The sequence below is a fragment of the Haemorhous mexicanus genome, chromosome 22, assembly GCF_027477595.1.
Source record: "Haemorhous mexicanus isolate bHaeMex1 chromosome 22, bHaeMex1.pri, whole genome shotgun sequence".
Lineage (NCBI taxonomy): Eukaryota > Metazoa > Chordata > Aves > Passeriformes > Fringillidae > Haemorhous > Haemorhous mexicanus.
The window spans coordinates 1555539-1573246 of NC_082362.1; the positions used below are offsets into that span (position 1 = coordinate 1555539).

General features: G+C 43.9%; 1 protein-coding gene across 7 annotated transcripts in view; it reads right to left on the bottom strand.

Annotated features, from left to right (window-relative positions):
- Positions 1-2073: 2073 nt before the first annotated feature.
- Positions 2074-17708, bottom strand: part of AUTS2 (activator of transcription and developmental regulator AUTS2) — a 797141-nt gene continuing 781506 nt past the window's right edge. For all 7 annotated transcript variants that reach the window (XM_059866086.1, XM_059866083.1, XM_059866081.1 and 4 more), the window contains 6 exons: positions 17137-17208; positions 13420-13561; positions 12831-12908; positions 11445-11528; positions 10355-10577; positions 2074-5229 (listed from right to left, as the gene is read on the bottom strand). In XM_059866086.1, the coding sequence (XP_059722069.1) occupies positions 3990-5229; positions 10355-10577; positions 11445-11528; positions 12831-12908; positions 13420-13561; positions 17137-17208 (1839 nt within the window). In that variant the 3' untranslated portion in view covers positions 2074-3989. The remainder of the gene's footprint in view (positions 5230-10354; positions 10578-11444; positions 11529-12830; positions 12909-13419; positions 13562-17136; positions 17209-17708) is intronic.

Sequence of the window (17708 nt, forward strand, 5' to 3'; positions counted from 1 at the left end):
GGGGCATTTACAGGGCACCAATCATGGTGCAGTCAGAGACAGGCTGTGTCCCAAAGAGCTTCATGTAAGGAATGGCCAGGATTGGGTTTTCACATGTGCAGGAAGGATCTGATGGGACCAGGACATCAGCAGGGCAGGAGGCAGCCCCACCACTCATTTGCATGCAATTCCCAACCAGCTGAGTTAGAGGCCAGCCTCCATCCAGAGCTCAGGCAGTCACACTCCAAAGGCAATTCTGACCATTTAACTGGGATGGAGCTCCAGATCATCTTCTGAATTCAAGCACTGCCACTCCAAAGTGGGCAGGTGGAGTCCAAAGAAGGAAGTTGGTTAATCCAGGTGGGACTTAACCAAGCCTCCATGGCAGTAATAAAACCCTGTGTAAGTGGAGTCTTTGGTCTCTGAACCACTGCTAACTCTTCTTCCTTGCCAGAAACCAAGCAGCGAGCCAAGGAGCTCCTCTGGAAGTGCAGCACCACTGCTCTGTGACCTTGGTCCATGTCCAGAGCCTTTCAGCAGAGTCACCTGCATGTGTGAAGCCATGATGAGAGTTCAAATCTGCAAGAACCGTGCTAAACATTTCCTCAATGAGGCACAGACACAGCAAATGAAAAGACTTGCAGAAAAACCCTCCCCAACCTCCATCTGCCTATCTTCCAGTCCAGCAAGGACTACAGTTTTTATGAGCTCTTACAGGCAAAGGTAAAAAGGAACGTCAGTGTAAAATAGCTATGACTTTTATAAAAAAAAATCTGATAAGATTTAGCTGTCCTAGGCCATGAAAGAGGACTGGACTGGCAAAGAGGGGAGCAGTAAGGTATGAAAAGCAGAAAACTGAGCCGGAGCTAAGTGTCAGTAAGGAAAACCAAAGATCCAAACATAGGAAGTTAAAAAAGAAGAGACCAAGGATGGCATAAAATGAACAACATATTGGGAAACAAATGTTAGGACTGTTTTCAAAGATAACCTTCTTAAACATTGTATTTGGCATCTCAGCTAGTGACAGGAAGCTGCTCTGTGGAAAATTAGTTGGAATTTGGGAAGATGGGACTTGAAAACCTAAAGCAAAGTACTGGTTGCTATAAAGCACAGTGAGGGTTTTCTATGATCAAAATCTCACACAACCTACAGAATTAATACCCTCATGACTCATTTCATTCCCACAGATGGTAGCTGGCATGGTCTTTAAATGAAATTCATTTCTTAAACACAACTGAATTCAAAAATAGAAGATTTAAGACAAATGTCCTGAATGGAAAACCCTTCAAAAAAGATCAAATTGTGTATACCTACAAGCTAACATCCCTATATCAAACTTCTGAAAAGCAGTGAATGTACCTGAAGAAGTTTAAAAGCATTAAAAATCTTTTTCCATCTCTTACTACACCTTTCAGGCATATTCCTCTGAGCATCACCAGTACAAGAAGACTTGACACGTGGATCTTCAAAGGCATGTAGCACTGAAATTGAATTAAAAGGGACTGAAATGCCTTGATGCTTTCTGGACTCTGGGAGCAAGGGCTCATTGGCTTAATTGGGAATTAAGGACCATCAACAAGAGTTTGCTCAGCACCTGGGAGCACAAGGATCAGAGCCTGGACAATCAAGACCATGTTTCCTCCCTCCTGAAGACGCTGCCAGAGCTGTCAGGCTCCTCTGTAAGGATGAATGAGCCTGGAAGATGATGCTCTCAATCAGACCCTGCCTCATGGGGCCTCTCTCGCTGGCTCCAGCAGTTACATCCTTCTGTGGCCATCCAGTCCTGCCTCCCTTCAGTAACTCAGCTTTTCAATCATGTGCATCCAGCAGACCAAGATTATGGTCTAATTAAAATCTAATCCAAGTAGAGTGCTACTATATTTTAAAGAATCTGGACAAGCCAAGGATCTGCTCTCCTTTCTGTTTCTTTTTCCCTGATAGCTCTAAGGATTCCAGTAAGATGGCTTGGGAAAGCTTGCCATTTCCTTTACAATTTTAACAGCTACTCCTTCTGAACAAAACCCCACTGTTGGGAAAAAGGACTTCCTCCCCATAGCAACGATGGGGTACTGCACACAAAGAAGCACCTAGCAGTTTAGTTCACATTTTTTAATAACATGGCACAATTTACATTACACAAGTCTTCGCTGAGGAGGAAACATGCTGAAGATTGAGAGCCGCTTCACTTTTCTGTTCACATAGGATCTAGAAAGGACTTTATTACATACAGGATAAACAGCAAAAAGGTTTGTATATAACAATCTCTTTACAATACTGAAAGCTACCACTACGGTTCCAGTGTACATATTCCTCAGGGTTGGGACTTTTTTATATTTTTCCTTTTGTTTGTAAAAAAAAAAAAAGAAAAAAAGAAAAAAAGAAAAAAAGAAACACCGCACAACATCTGGAGTTCACAAAAATCTGAAGCTCACAACTAAACCTTCAGTTGACTACTAAAATAGATCTCTGATCATTAGAAACAACTGTTTGTAGTTAACTTTTTTCTTTTTTTTTCTTTTTTTTGCCAAAACAGGGTAACAACTTCAGATAGCACTTTAATACACTAGAAGACCAATGGAACTAATTTTATTTCATACATATATTTTACAGTCCAGTAGACAAGATATTGAATTCTCTCTGATAAAGTCATATTCTCTCCAAATATTTAGACAAGAAACTTAAAACATTATACAAAAGTGTGTTATGAAAAGACAGATTTCAGAAGATTGATGCATATTTTTTAAAAGGACCGTGTTCTTCAGGTTATTTCATGTCTTCTATGATTAGGGAACAACAAGGCTGACCTGTTAACTATTCACAGACTTTATTACCAACTGAAATACAATAAATTCCATTATGAAATCTGGAATGGAGTTCATTAATTAAACTACTGATCCACAGTGAAAACATATCCATCATTTAGAAAAGCATTCACTTTCTGGTAGGATTTGTTTCAATGTAGTTAAAAATCACTTAACACAAAAAAATGTGTGTACAGATAAAAATGACACACTGGCAATAAAACCAGACATGAATGGCTATAAGCAGATGTTCTCCCCAAAATAAATTGGACATGTTAAGTGACAAAAGTTCTGGAAAATCTACAGCATTCCATTATTACCATTTAACCCAGATTAATATGACTGAAACCCAATCTGCCATGACTCTGTGTCAGTGATCACAGAGCACTAACCCTGACACCATCCAAGGGACACACGAGCTACAGTGACCTCAACAGCCTGATGCAAGGGATCACACAGAAAACTACACCTCTGAAGGGCTGTTTCTTCATCAAAACAAGAGAAGTAGGCTTCCATTAGAAATGAGCTTGTTCAGGGAAAATATGACTTTAATTATGTTGTGTGTTGAAAAGGCTCCTTTGAGTTATAAAGGCTTTTGTGAAAAGCCTTAAAATTCATTGCATAGTTGAAGGGGTTTAGCTGTCTATAACAATATAAGTAACACAGCATAAGCAGACTGTGTTGATCAATATTAAGTTTGCAAATAGCACAGTTTAAGAAGTATTAATGTATTATGTTACTTAATTTTATCTATTTACATTTGTACAAAGTAAAGCTTTCATCTTACCCTTTTTGCATATATGAACCATTAATCCATGAAGCAATCTTTTTACATAAATATCTACAATTGACTTCACTTCTGGTTTGTAAGAGCTTTGTAGGGCTGACATTGGTGGTGGCTTGTTTCTAGTCCAATCACTCAGACTGATGTCTCGTTCTTCAGTTCAAATTTTGAAATTTTTAAGCTAGAAATAAAATAGAGTAGGAGACACGAAGAACATATGGAACATTGGCTAAAAGATCTGGAAAATTTCAACATATAATATACAAAAAAAATCATTTCAAAATCTTTGCACTCAGGTCTATACATATTGTACAGTGGGTCACATCCCCAGTCTGTATCAATGACTAATAAGAAGGTCTTTATATTATGTTCATTTACAAGGTTTTTGTCCCTCTTGCTCTGGTTTTCATTGAGTCTCACTCTGCTTATCGAGCTTCGATGTCCTTGAGGGTGTGAGAGGGAGGCCTCTCTCTCATCTCTGTGGACAGAGGAGTAGTCCTTCTGGGAGAGCCGGGCCGAGGGCCCAGCGTGGAGATAAGAGGCGGAGGGGCACTGAGAGCTGCTGTGGGGGGAGTTTTATTGAGGAGGCCGTTCTGGTGTCCCGTGGGGGGACTGACGCGGGGGTAGTGCATGCTGGGCAGTCCTGGCGTGAGGAGGCCGGGGTGGGGCAGGTGCCCGTCCAGGGCGGCGGGGTGCACCGAGTGCAGGCGCGCGTGCTCGTAGTCCTCGCGGAGCATGTGCAGCCGCTCCCGCTCGTCCAGGTGGGCGCCCCTCTCGTGCTCCCGGCGCGGGTCCACGGACAGAGGGTGGTGGTGGTGGTGGTGGTGGTTGTAGTCGTGAGGTTCCCGATCCCTGAATGACCTGTCTGCTTCATACAACCTTGGCGTTGAGAGGCGATGGAGGGGGTCATTTCTTAGCAAAAAGTCTCTGCCCAGGGGGTCTCTCCGATGAATATCCAGCTCTCTGTAGGGATCTCTCAAGGGATCTCTCATTGGATCCCAGTGGAAAGAAGGATAGGGGAAACGTTCTCCACCAGGAATTGGGCTAATTCCCATAAAAGGGGTCATCATGCGAGTCCTGTCCAAGCCACTGATGCTGTTCATGTGATGTATACCAGTCACACCTACAGTCATGGGCATAGACACTAAAGGACTCGGGTGGACGTTGGATGTGGATATAGGTGGTGGCTGATCAGATGACCTATGAGTCTGAGGTCCCTCAGGCTGAACATCATGGTCTTCCTTTCGCTCTTCCTTCACCTTGACTTCGTTGCTTTTCTTCGGGTTATCGTACGCCGGCTCGTTCTTCCTGTCGGCCTCGCGGTTGGAAGTGCTGTTGGGCCTGGTGCTCTCCACAACGGGGGGCCTGGCATAGGGGGAAGGAACCCTGGGCATTTGCTTAGACTCTTCCACCACTCGGCTTTCATGGCTCAGGCCTTCTTTCTCCGAAACGTAGCTGTCCTTCACCTTGTGCTCTTCAACATTAATTTCCTTCCGAGATTCGGAGTGATCCCTCTCTCGTTCTTTGGGTTTCTCTTTTTCTCGAACCTCGGGATTCAGATGGCTCCTGATCTGCTCATTTGAGCTGCGGTTATGTCCGAGGGAGTTTACTGGATGGATAGGTGCTGGCGAAGGATGGCTGGAGTGTCTTTTCTCAATGCTCTCCCTACAAGAAAGAGAAGTGTGAAATGAAGGCATGAGAAGCTCTGCAAAGAAAACAAAGCATCAGAGTGCCTGGCTTTCTACTCATGGCTTTGCAGAGAGCTGGTGACATGCACCAGTAAATGCACTGTGCCTTTGGCACACCCAAAACTCCAGAAGAACATCCCATCTCTAAACTTGGCCTACTCTGTTATCTCATCGCAGCAGCTGCAGATCTCCAAAGCTGCTCTGTGAAGAATCTGACTGAGATCTCAAACACTGAACTCTACAGAAGGCTCCCATGGGAATCTAGCTCTAGGACATGTATTTCAAAGACTTTAAATGTTTGCAAAGAAAAGAGAGAAAAGTAAAAACATACTCATTTCATCCAAAAAGTGAGGCAATTAAATACAAATTACATGGTTAATAGTATTTTACCTACTTCTTCTATTAAGAATACACTTGGGAAAATAGATTATTATGTTTCAAATGGTTTTTAAAAACATTTCCAGACCTATGTACACTACTGATTTCTCTCTCTATTCTCTTCAAATGTTTCGCTTTTCAATTTACTTTTTGCAATTCCATTTACTTCAAACTGAGGCAAAATCCTTTTGAGTACCACAGCACTGATGGTGCCAACCCAGCCCTCTGTCAGGAAGGCACTTCCCTGAGTGTGCAGTGACCCTCAGTGCAAGTGTTCAACAGAGCTGCCCATCACACAGATTTTGTGCTGACCTCTTCAGCAGAGATAAGTCTGCTCTGTCCCTCCATCATTCAGACTGGCTCTGAAAACATTATGCCTGGAGTCAGCTGCTCCTCAGATGACCAACCCTTCCCATTTCTAGGTTAAAACAAGCTGAGCACGACAGTGCTATTGCTACAAAGTCAGAAAATACTGTGAATTCATTCCATCTTTCAAACCTAGTATTGGTGCACAAAAGACTGGGGAATTATTGTCTGGCAGTGAACAAAAATCTAAATATGGAAATGGGTTCCATATCAATTATTTTCAGGAAGTAGTTTGATCAAGAGTTGTTATTGGCAATGCTAAGTGAAAAAGCTCTCCAATTAAAACTAATCAAATTCACAAGGTGAATCTAATCCCTCAGTTCCAATGATTTTAACCTCTTAGTAATTTCAATTGACCTTTGAGTTGGAATCTCTCCATAAAGACAGCTCCACATATTCAGTGCTGGACATGTGCTGTTTGCCGAGCATGGAAATTCTGTTCCATGTGGGATGAGGGACAATGTGCTGTTAAAGGCAGCAATTATTTATGGCCAGAAAATAAAACCCAGGGAGTTCCAACTCAACATAAGAAAGAACTTCTTTTCATTGAGGGCAGCAGAGAAGTGCAACAGGATGCCCAGGGAGGTCTCTCTGAAGACAAAACCCACCTGGCACATTCCTGTGTCACCTGCTGTGGGTGGCCCTGCCTCAGCAGGGGGCTGGAGTGGATGATCTCCAGAGGTCCCTTCCACCCCCAGCTATTCTGGGATTCTGTGGAAAGGGTAAGCAGTGAGGCCTCCCCTCAGCTCCAGCTGACATGGTGTCTCTCTGGGTGCTGGTGTCACCCGAAGGCTGGGCGTCACCAGCAGGTGACACTCTGGGCAAGATCAGCAGTACTGGCTGCTGAAGGGCAGCTCAGAGGGTGACTCCAAGGTGAACACCTGCTCCTTCACCTGTACAATTTCTGCTACCTACTTCTTTTGCTGAGCTGTGGAAGATTTGTACCTTTATGTACTTTTGGACAGTGAAACTGCAGCAAATGCAGAAAAAATGCCTGGGAGATGGAAACTCTCATTCTAATGTCACCAGGTGCATCTTCTGCTGTGTCTAGACTGAACTGCTGAAACTGTCATTTCATGGGCCATGTCTGAGAGACCTCCAAAGTCCAGAATGTGACTTCGAGAAACACTTGGAAGACAGAGCATCTGATAGGAGCCCTGCCTGGTCTGCACTGTCCAGCACTTCACTACTTGGGATCAGGTGCTGCCTTCATTCAGTGGGACCTGAACAGTCTGGAAATCGCATCCTCGCTCTAATTTTCCTCCACTTGCTTTCCACCAAGAGCTGAGGCATTTAACAGCTTCCAGATCTGGACATGGGGAGACCAAGTCAAGGCCCTCCAGTGAAGGATTCTCAACATGAAAGTTCAATTCTTTTACTTTGCTGGGAAAACACTGGCTTGTGGGCTCTGCAATACCTAATCTTTTGTTTATTTCACTCATGGGACTAGTTCACAGGGTACCCTTAATTGTTTTATTTCCCTAGGAAAGCTCATTCAGTCCTTTTGTTGATGTTTAATCAATTTTCCATATAACTGATGTACTTTAAATGACATATAAAATTTAGAAAAAATAACAGCTGTTTTCTGTAATTAAGGAGAAATATATGTGCAACCCAAATGACAAATTCCTTTTCCAATGTCATCGTATTCAATGACAGTGTTGTGACAACATCTCAAGAGGCTCCTGATTATCCAGCTCATTTAAGTGAGCTGCACATAGTCCAGTGTACAAAGAAGGAATAACTTTTTAATCCTCACATTTGTCAAGAGCTCCTGAGGTTGATAACATGAGAACAGCTCTAAGCCTCTGCTTCCACAAAGAAGAAACTTAAAATCACATTATCCAATGAGCTTATTACCAAGTAAGAGAAGTTCTGAGGCTGTGTGCTGCACTGAAAAATACTGAATTTCTGATGCTGAGGTGTGTGCCTCATTTATATTGATTGAACGACAGATTCTTGGTTGGTTTGGTTTAATGCTCTAGGATTGCAGACCCTTAAATGCCATTATGATTATACTGGAAGTGTTCAGTGACATCTTTTAAACAAAATACCACTGAGAAGGAACAAATCCTGCTTTTCGCACTTGCTATTTTTACTCTTTTTTTCCCCTAATGTTGGGCTGGAATAGAAGAGTCTTTAAAAAAACCCCTCCAACACTGCAATCAATCCCAGAGTCCCAGAATAGCCTGAGTTAGAAGGGACATGCAATGTTCCAGGAGCCATCAAGGCTCTGCAGTGCCACTCCCAGCCAGGAAAGGGTCACTGCTGCAGTTCTGTACTTTCTGGGCTGTCTGAGGGATTTCCCTGTCTTAGTCTGCCTGGGAGGGGCTGTGGTGCACAGGCCATGCAGCTGATCCAAGAGGAGCCACCAGGGATCTCCATCCCATCCAACACTGACCTCAGGGGGAGCTCCAAGCTCAGAGGGATCTTTTCCCTGCAGGCAGGAGTTGAGGTCAATGCTTTTGGCTACCTGGGCCATTCCTGGGTTGGTAAGGTTAGACCCTTGATGACCATTAATTTTGAGATGAAATCAAACCTCTGGGTGTGATTCCCAGCTCCTCCTGCTTGGGCAGACTAATTTCAAATAGATAACAGAGCTTGGGACCTCAACTAGAAAGCTCTTGCTCACCCCTCCAGGTGCCACTGCATGTTAAGGAGGGGGTAGGAGAGGCTCTCAACTCCTCAGACATTCTCTGCACAGGGAGCACAGCTCTGGGAAAGGATTCTCAGCCTCTCCTCACACAGCCCACGGTGTGAACATGCTGCAAAGTGCCATGTCCCAGCCCACAGAGCTGGGCACACAGCCGCACTGCAGGGTGAAACCAGGACTGCACTCACTGCAAGCTGGAATTGTGCACAAGTATGAGGGATGGATGATGCTTACTGCTAAGCTCTCAAATTATTGAAAAGAAATATGTTCTGAGCTATGATATGGAGTTCAGGCAATGCCAAAGCAGCTTGCAATGAATGCTTTCAGAAAGGGATTTTCTTCAGCAGAACACTTCATGAGAAAACAACAAAACAGCAACCAAAATAATCACATAATTCTACAGACTACCCAGATCATAGTAACTAAAATGCTTTGCCATTCAAGCCAGTAAAGTTACTCACATGCTTAAGCCTTTTGCAGGACAGAAAACCCAATTTGTAACAGCAATTTCTTTTGAAGCATTAACATCAGACATGAAAATAATGAAGCTATGCTACCAAACAGAAAATATTCCAAATGGAAAATGTAGGTGAAAAGATCTGTAGTTCGCCTTTCTTTTAGAACAATGTAGAAAAGCTCTTACATGTAGTTTTAGAATATCTAATGTGTTAGCATAACTTCTTTTAGAAAAGGCTACTAATGCATATCTTTGGGTTAGTGACAGAGAAGTCAGAAAAGCACATCTCCTAAATATTCTTTTAGATTAAAATATTAGAAACAAATAGCCATTATGTAGTAAAGTAATGTGCAAACTTAACAGGAAAGCCATCAAGCCACAACTGAAAAAGCTGAAATCAGCCTCTCTACAGTTTTCAAGGAAGGCATGACACTTGCTGAATGGCAAACTCTTATAAATTTGGTACTTCAATTTTAAGAGGAATTTTTACTGCGTTAACTGAATAATGGGAACAGTCCTGACAAAAAAATAAATATGACCAGGTTTACTTTCCATTAACCCTTCCCAGCCTGGACATATGAGCATGCAAGTCCATGTAAAACACTGAATAGAAAGGTGTTGGAAGGTGTGATAACAGCAGTGCAAGTGTAGGGACTTCTTTGAGGGGAAAGAAGGTGCTTTTCATGAACTGCATGCCCCGAAGCTTGCTATGGTTTTGGCACATGACATTCCTGGTCCATTTTAGTCTTCTCATCTCACACCTTTAGACCTGTCCCTCTGGTGAGGCTGTTTTTTGAGGAGGGAGGAAGTGTTTTGCAGACAAGGTCTGATTTACAAAGTTATTTAAGTATTTGAAGGTGCAGATAAGCATCATCTGATAGATTTCAGAATCCTTTCTTCCATGCTGTCAGGCACTACCTCCATGTAAAGCCTTCGAGAGACCTACGACAATGTGACCCACGAGGTAAGAGTGGGTGGGTCTGATTCTATTCCCACTTGACACTGCCTGAACTCGGCTCCAGCAAAGCTCCTTCAGGTGAAGTGTGAGGTGCAAGTGGGAAGAAAAGCCCTGCAGAGGGGAACACCTGAGCTGCAAACCTGCCTCTTCCATGGTGCCACCCTGGGGACAGCTCCAGGTGTGCCTCTGGTGAAGCTCTGGGTTCACAACATGCCAGGCTGGGGAGGGTTAAAAGCGGAACGGAGCCCCAAGCTGTGAACTAGACAATTCTTGGAAGTGTTCTTTCGTACCTTTCTTTGTCATCTTTACTAACAGATGAGTCTCGTTTATCTACATCTCTATCTCTGTCATGAGCTGCAGCAGATGAACTGCGCTCCAGCTCTCCTGGCTTCAGCCAGGGCGGAGGGGTCGGGAACGAAGGAGGAGTTCGGTGCAGTCGGTTCCAGGGCTCGTGAGGGTTGCTAAAGCTCTGCATACTGGGGCCATCCTTGTGGCCGAACATTGAGTTGGGTGCTGAAATGGTGAAGTGGAAAACAAAAAGGTTTAAGAAAAAGGTATGCTCTAGTGAAGGTACTTACCAAAACAACTTTTACAGCACTCAGAGTTAAAATGAATACATATTATTGGGAGCTGGAAAAGGAAAGGAAATTAACAGAGATTCATTAGAGGGTCTCATTCCTAAAAATGGGCAGGCATCTGACAGCTCTTTTAATTGGAAAGGGAAATGCTGTGGATAAAATTGACAAGGGATGAAGAAGTAAGATAAAAGTGAAAATGATCCTTATTCCAAATGTTTTGGAGACAGCAGGAAATGACCGTTATAGGGACTATAAATAATGGAACTTGTTGCATTTGATCCTGAACCAAAATAAAATAATATGTGACCAAATCATGCCAGATTTGTAGTATGAAGAAAGAGAGTGACTTTTAAAATTATGATTTTCTGTGACTGGCTAAATTTAGAAAAATGTTGATGAACCTGGACCAGTAAATGCAGGTTAGTGATCTTTTCTAGGCACATGGCCTGAATTACTGGTGAGAAAGGAAAAAAAAAAGTCTCCATCCACAAAAAAGTCTCCCTAGCGGCACACATTATTTACTTCTGAACATGCAACAAAACCGTAGATAATTTCACAAACACTCAAAGGCTCTATTTTTTTTAAAATGAACAATGTAATGGTAACATTTAGCACTAGGCTGAACCCAAACTATTAAGTAATTAACAAAAAACAATTTACTGACAATTGGAAAAGGTTGCTTTCCAAATTCCCATCTCTTAGCGGTAGGTGATGTAACCAACCAGCACAAAAGAGAGCCAAGAGTCCCCTGAGTGGCCCTGGCAGGCTGCAGAGCAGGGAGGGCCATGGCCCAGGTACTCACTGACTGTGGGGTTCCCGAGCCCCCCGAAGGCGTTGCTGCCCACGGCGGTGAGGCCGCTGAACGACGCCGGCCGGTTGAAGGGCTCTGCAAACCAACACAAAGAGCTGAAACCCCTGAGGCTGCCAGCTCCCACCCAGCACCCCCGAGGCTGCCAGCTCCCACCCAGCACCACTGTGGCACCCCCCTGCACCCCAGATGTGCCCAGCTGTGCTGGAACAGTGTCCCCCCGCACCCAGCAGGGTCCTGAGGGGCTGGGACACAAAACACTGGCTTTGTTCCTGGCCATACCCATGGCATCATCTACTAAAAAAATCCCTCTTAAAGAAAATCAAGATGTTAAAATGGACATGATACTTCATTTGAAACCTGCAAACATCTCCGATTTTACTCCCTTTTATTTCCTTCCTCAGGAAATCTCCCTTGCTAGTCAGACTATAATTAACTCTGGCAACTGTGCTCCAAACACCATCAGGACATGTCTCCTAAACCAGAGCCAGGGTATAAATAAAATGTCCTGTTCCACTGATATGTCATGCTGGCCTGAGCATTCTATGATTCCCTTGCTGTTTATTGCTCATACTACACAAAAAACTAGTATGGACTGAAAAATGCTGGAACAACTTTTTTAGTTAATGCATACAGGCAACAGGAAAATCATATAAAGCAAATTCTCACTTTATTTTGGAGCAGTCTAACAATTTTGATGAAGTCGCTTCTGATAAATATCAGCACAGAGAAAAAGAAGCCCAAAGCCAGCATTTTCCATAGGCAGCAAAGAGCAGAATGATAAACCTGAATTGTCTGTTGGCTATGCCAGTTTGGTGACCCTCCCAAATCCTTCCTCACACAAAATAAGATACCAATTTAGTCTTGGTCTTGGATGCTCCCATAAGGAGCAAATCACCTTATTACAAAAGCAGTAAGCTAGAAAAGAAATAACATCTGGTAACTTGGGCAGTTCTGGTTTTAAATGGGTGTTCACCAATTTTCACTAACTGACACGTGAAGCCAGATCACAAGGTTTTAAAGCTATGTTTCCTATTCAGTTTAATAAAAAACCAGATATCTAAGTAGGAGTTAGGAAAAAAAAAATCTCTGTGATCTGAAGCCTTGCCCTTAAGGCATTTTTTGGACTGGTTCTAAGCACAACTCAAACGAAACCCAGCCAGCCCTGTCACTCTGCTCCTCTAATGCCCAGAAGTATTTCAAAACTCAGTGACACTTTCTGTGTATTCTACCTGGGTAAGGACTAAAATGAAACAGCTAAAATGTGCCCTTTGTAAAGGTTAATAAGCAGAACACTCAGAGTGTCTCCCCACAGGAAGTCTGTCATTTCTCAGTGGTCAATGTCTGAGCTGTATCCCCCTGAGCTGAGAGAGGACATACCTAGGTGAGCAGCTGGGTTCAGGAAGTTGCTGTGGTGGGGTGGTGGGCCAAAAGGGGTCCCGGCTGGATGCCCCCCACCTGCCAAAACAAAGCAAAAGGGGTCAATTCCCAGCAAAGGCTCAGAGAGGGACTTGCTGTGCTCTGGGCTGTCCCTTCTTTAACAGCTCATGTCAGCTGACATTGCTGTGCCCTGCATGGGGCTTGCAGGGTCCTATGCAAAGAGCAGCTGCTTTTCCAAACAGAAATACCCAGTTAGAGGATAAGGGATGCAGGGAAATGAATGTTTCAGGTCAGAAACAAAAAGGAAATGCATGTGAAATACACCTTATTTCTAACATCTGATCTCCACGATGCATCAGACATCACTCTGTGAGGAAATGTTCCTTCATTTCCTACCTAGCCATGTTCCAGCAGGTTGGGCTTTTTATAAAAGCATACAGAATCATTTTTAAATATTTATCAAATAGACTAATAGCCCCTGGCATGCCTTGCAGAGAGTTCATAAGCCAAAGCATATGGGAAATTCATGGCAAGGATCAGCATTTTAATGAGCAAGGAGCAAGAAGGGGATTCCACTTTCAGTACTCACTGGCTGTGGAGAAGAGAGTTGATGGCCGAGCCAGGTCATGGGGGTGGTGGATGGCTCCAAAAAGGCTGGGGCCCGGTGGCCTGCTCAGAAATTCTGGTTTCAGGCCAAAGTCCAGCTTGTGTGGGTCAGACTGCATCTGTTTCTGAAATGGAAAACAGCACTTGGAAGAGACTGTCTGAAAAGGCAAAAGCAAAAGGCACTTCCAGAATGATATGGGCAGAGCAGTTTATTCATACTGATGTTTTACAAGAATATTGGCTTTTGGGACTCTGAGCACAGGTGCACAGCTGTTTTCCTGGAAGGGAGATCTAAGGCAAAGAGGGAAAAGCTCAGGCTCCTGCATATTTCCTGCTAATTTCACCAGTGTTTGCACATATGCTCATACCCACCCCTCCAGGATGTTCAGCACAGTGCTGCCTTCAACAACAAACATAAAACTCTCTGAAGAGGCCTCAGACACTTGCTGAGCTGTAAGGACAGGTCTGTCCCACAATAATAAATGGGAATGTCAGCTTGGCCCTGGTCCCAGCTGGGTGGGGAACAGACACAGACACTAGAACCACGCATTTCCAAGGGAAAGCTGCCATCAAAAAATGCTGGATGCAAAGCATCCTCCAGTGCCCCTCAGCCTGACGAGGGGCTGAAAGGAACCAGAGTGCAGAGCAGGAGTGGATGAGTCCCACTTTGACAGCTCCCACTCCACACTCACAGTGCTGCATGTCTTTATTTACATGTCTTAGAGTCAGCAGCCTCCCTCTTGTGAGGGGAATTTGCTGAGGCAGCTGCACTGTGAGTGATAAGTGGATGAAGGATGTGCTCCTCTTTGTGCCACATTCCCATTTCAGGGGTGCCCACTTCAGTAGTTTTATAGAATGAAAGAAGAAAACCAAATTCCCAATTACCTGTGCTACCAGAACTCCCTAAATGCAGATTGCTGATTAATTGTGCAGGGCAGCTGAAAGGATTTATAAATGGGTAACAAGGAACCAGGAGATCTTAACAGTAGTTCTGGAGCAGGCTACGCTTTATAAATCAGTATTTAATACTGTAGCAGCCCCGAGTACAGACTATTACAATGATATAAATATGCATATTAAAAAGTTATGATCAAATTAATGTGCGTGCCTCATAGCTGTTTTTCAAGTGCTAGAAACATGTCTGTGTAGTCATGAGAACAAAAAAAGAAAAAAAGAAGGAAAACAAGAATGAAAAAGGGAAACAAAGGCATTATCTATGTCTGGAGATAATGGCCTGCAAGAATACTGAAATTGCCAAGTCAAGGTCAAGTCTTTTAAGGAAGTAACACTGAAGTGGTTTAATAGTTAAAAGGAGTTCAGAAAATACAAATGCCTCACTTGAAGCCTGTGTGCCAGATTTTTATGCTGTGAACTCTTTTTATTCTTTTTTAACAACCAAGTTATAAACCCTGACAGGCATTACTCAGAATAGCAAAAGCTGGCTGAAGCTTTAATTGCAGCCATATGAATGGTGCTGCTCTAAGTAACGAACAAATCCCCTGTCTGAAGAGGAACAGGAATACCATGGATGTGTTAAAAGATTTCTGAATGTGTTGGTTCACCTTAAAATAGTACCAGGGAAATGGTCAGATTTCTTTTCTCCCCAGCTGCTGTTCAGGAGAGCAGCCCCTGGATGCCAATCCTTCCTAATGTATTTCCAGAAAATGTGTAACACCTTTGCTGCCCACAAAAATCAATGTAAATGTCTGCACTGCTCTTAGATCAGGCTGTAAGGCCCTTCCTAGAGGAGAGAGGCCCAATTATGGAGCATAAATCCTCTCCTGAACAGTGGGCAGTGTAAGGAGGGTGTAAATGTGCTCTGTGCCCTGACTGCTGTGCAGCCCTGTTGAATCCCTCAGGTGTGCAGAGGTTACCCAGGTCTTGCTGCAGAGGCACAGGCAGCCAAACAGCATCCACAGCTGCATGCATTTTTTCCTGAGGTCAGGAAGGTTGTGTTTTAAAGTTTCCCATTGTGCCTGCTCCTTCAGTGCTTCCTGCTGCCCTCTGCAAGCAATTACTGGGCCAGATCATTACTGGTAGCAGTCCTGTGGCACTGCATGCAAACTGGAAACCAGCCCCTTTGATTCCCTGCTCTGTGGTCAGGCAGCACCTGCAGCTTGTGCAGAAGAAAAGGCACCTTCACAACCATGGCAGTGAGTAAAGAGAAGGAGAAATTGTCCTGTGTGAGCCTTTGGGCAGAGATTCACCTTTGTAGCCACATCAGGAGGGGGACATGGTTCCTGTGTACCCAAGGACACCCCAATGCTCCTTACTGACCAGACACACTTCTCAATTATTCCTGAAAATATCATCATGCACAGCCTCCAAAACTCGAGCAACATCCTTTCATGTGCTTCTGGGTTTTATTTTTGCTTTTTTTTTTAACATGCAAGGTGGAAAAGTATGAGGTAAAAGAAATGGCTGCATGAAAATGGCATTTACTGTGAGTTATAAATATACTGGTTTGACCTCTCTCTGAATATCAAATCAAGGAAGATTCAAAGGACACAGATAGCATGGGAATAATAATTTCATTTCAAGAAAATACCTTTTCAATAAAATAAAAAAAAAAGGACATATAACTCTCTAGGTCTATAATCTTGTCTTTTTTGATAATGGGAAGATGAATGAAGATCACTAGCAGGGGAAACATAAGGAAGCAGAGAAGAGAGATATGTCTACTGCAGCAAATTAACCTGTCAACCTTGTTTAAAAGGGTTATTTTTAAACTCTATTAGCTGCAGGTTTTCATAGCTGTTCAACATCTTCATATTCTTATAGCACTACCCTACACAATTCAAGTGCACACACAAACTGCAAAGTGCTAAGGATTCCCTGGTAATTTTAGTTTCTAACACAAGCTATTGATTCCTGAAGTATGAGCAGTGAAGAACAGCAACTATTCCTGACTTACTGAAAAACTGTAGGAGCATCACAAGATCTTTAAGTGATGGGTACAGGGAAAATACCATAAAGGGGAAGAAACTTTCCCAGAGTCCACATGCAATGAAAATTCAGTTACAATAAGAATGGAAAACTGCTCATGGCCTTCACCCTTGAAGTCTCAGAGCCTGAAAAATAATTAAGACAGGACTTCCATCCCCCAACCTTCAGTGCAGTGAGGCAGTGTCTGATAACACAACATCCCCTGAGAGGCTGTGCCTGCCTGGGCAGCCTGGACACATCGAGGTGCCACCCTCCAGCCATGAGGGGCTGTGAAGGAAGGCTGAGGGGAGCCTGTGCAGCCACACTGGTAAAGCATCCTAGGGACAGGAGAAGTCTTCCTGCACCCTCTCCTGCCCCTGAACATTAATAAGAGGAAGCAGATACACATGCCTAGGGTCTCCAGAAAGAAATCCCACTTGATAGATTTGTGTCCTCAGCCACAAATAAATAAATAAATAAACGCAAGCCACCTTGTAGCTCACCTCCATTTCCCCCCTCCTAGTTACAGAGCTGGAGCTCTTACCCAGGCTCTGCTGTCCTGGCTCCAGCACATCCCAGACACTCTGCTGGGACTCTGCCTTCAGCGTTTCACCCTTATACCAAACCTCAGAAAGGAGGCTTCTGCTCAATGATGTGAGTGTGACTTTACCAAGGCACTGGCCATGGCACAGAAGTGGCCAGGTGAGAGCCAGCCCTTCCTCTCTGAGCTCTGCTCTGTGCCCTCCACCCCAGTCCAGGCTTCCCAGGCACTGACCTTGACTTTCTGTTGGTGATGGTAGATCTGCCAGGCAATGTGAACATGCATAGCACACCACTTGCCAGGTTTCTGGAAAAACAAGACATGAATCAGTAACTTTCAAAAACCTGAGATGCTTTATTCTATTTCTAGAAGAAAATAGACTCTAAGCCCTGTCTGGTTTGGTCTGGGGGATCCCCACACCAATACAACTGAAAGCAAAGGGTTTCCTCTCCATCCTCCTGGAAAACCAGAACTGGAAAGACTTGTCCCTCGCTAGGGAATTTATCTGGCTATCCAGGAATGCTCCAGCTGGGCACACTCCTGTAATCCTCTGATGCCACTGGCTGAGAGTGCAGCTTGTGCTTCTGAAAGCTGTGTCCCTGTGAGCAGCTGTCCTGCACAGCTGGACTGTTCACAGCTGCACACTTAGGTCATTTCCACAATTGGCACTTCCACCAAAAGATGAAAATGGAAGTGTTTTAAAAGGTCACTCTGGTTTTCAAAATTCATCACACTCCCTCATGCAATTGCTGGTGAGTCCCTCCAAGACTTCAGGTCATAAATGTGCTGAAAACAATGAAGGTCAC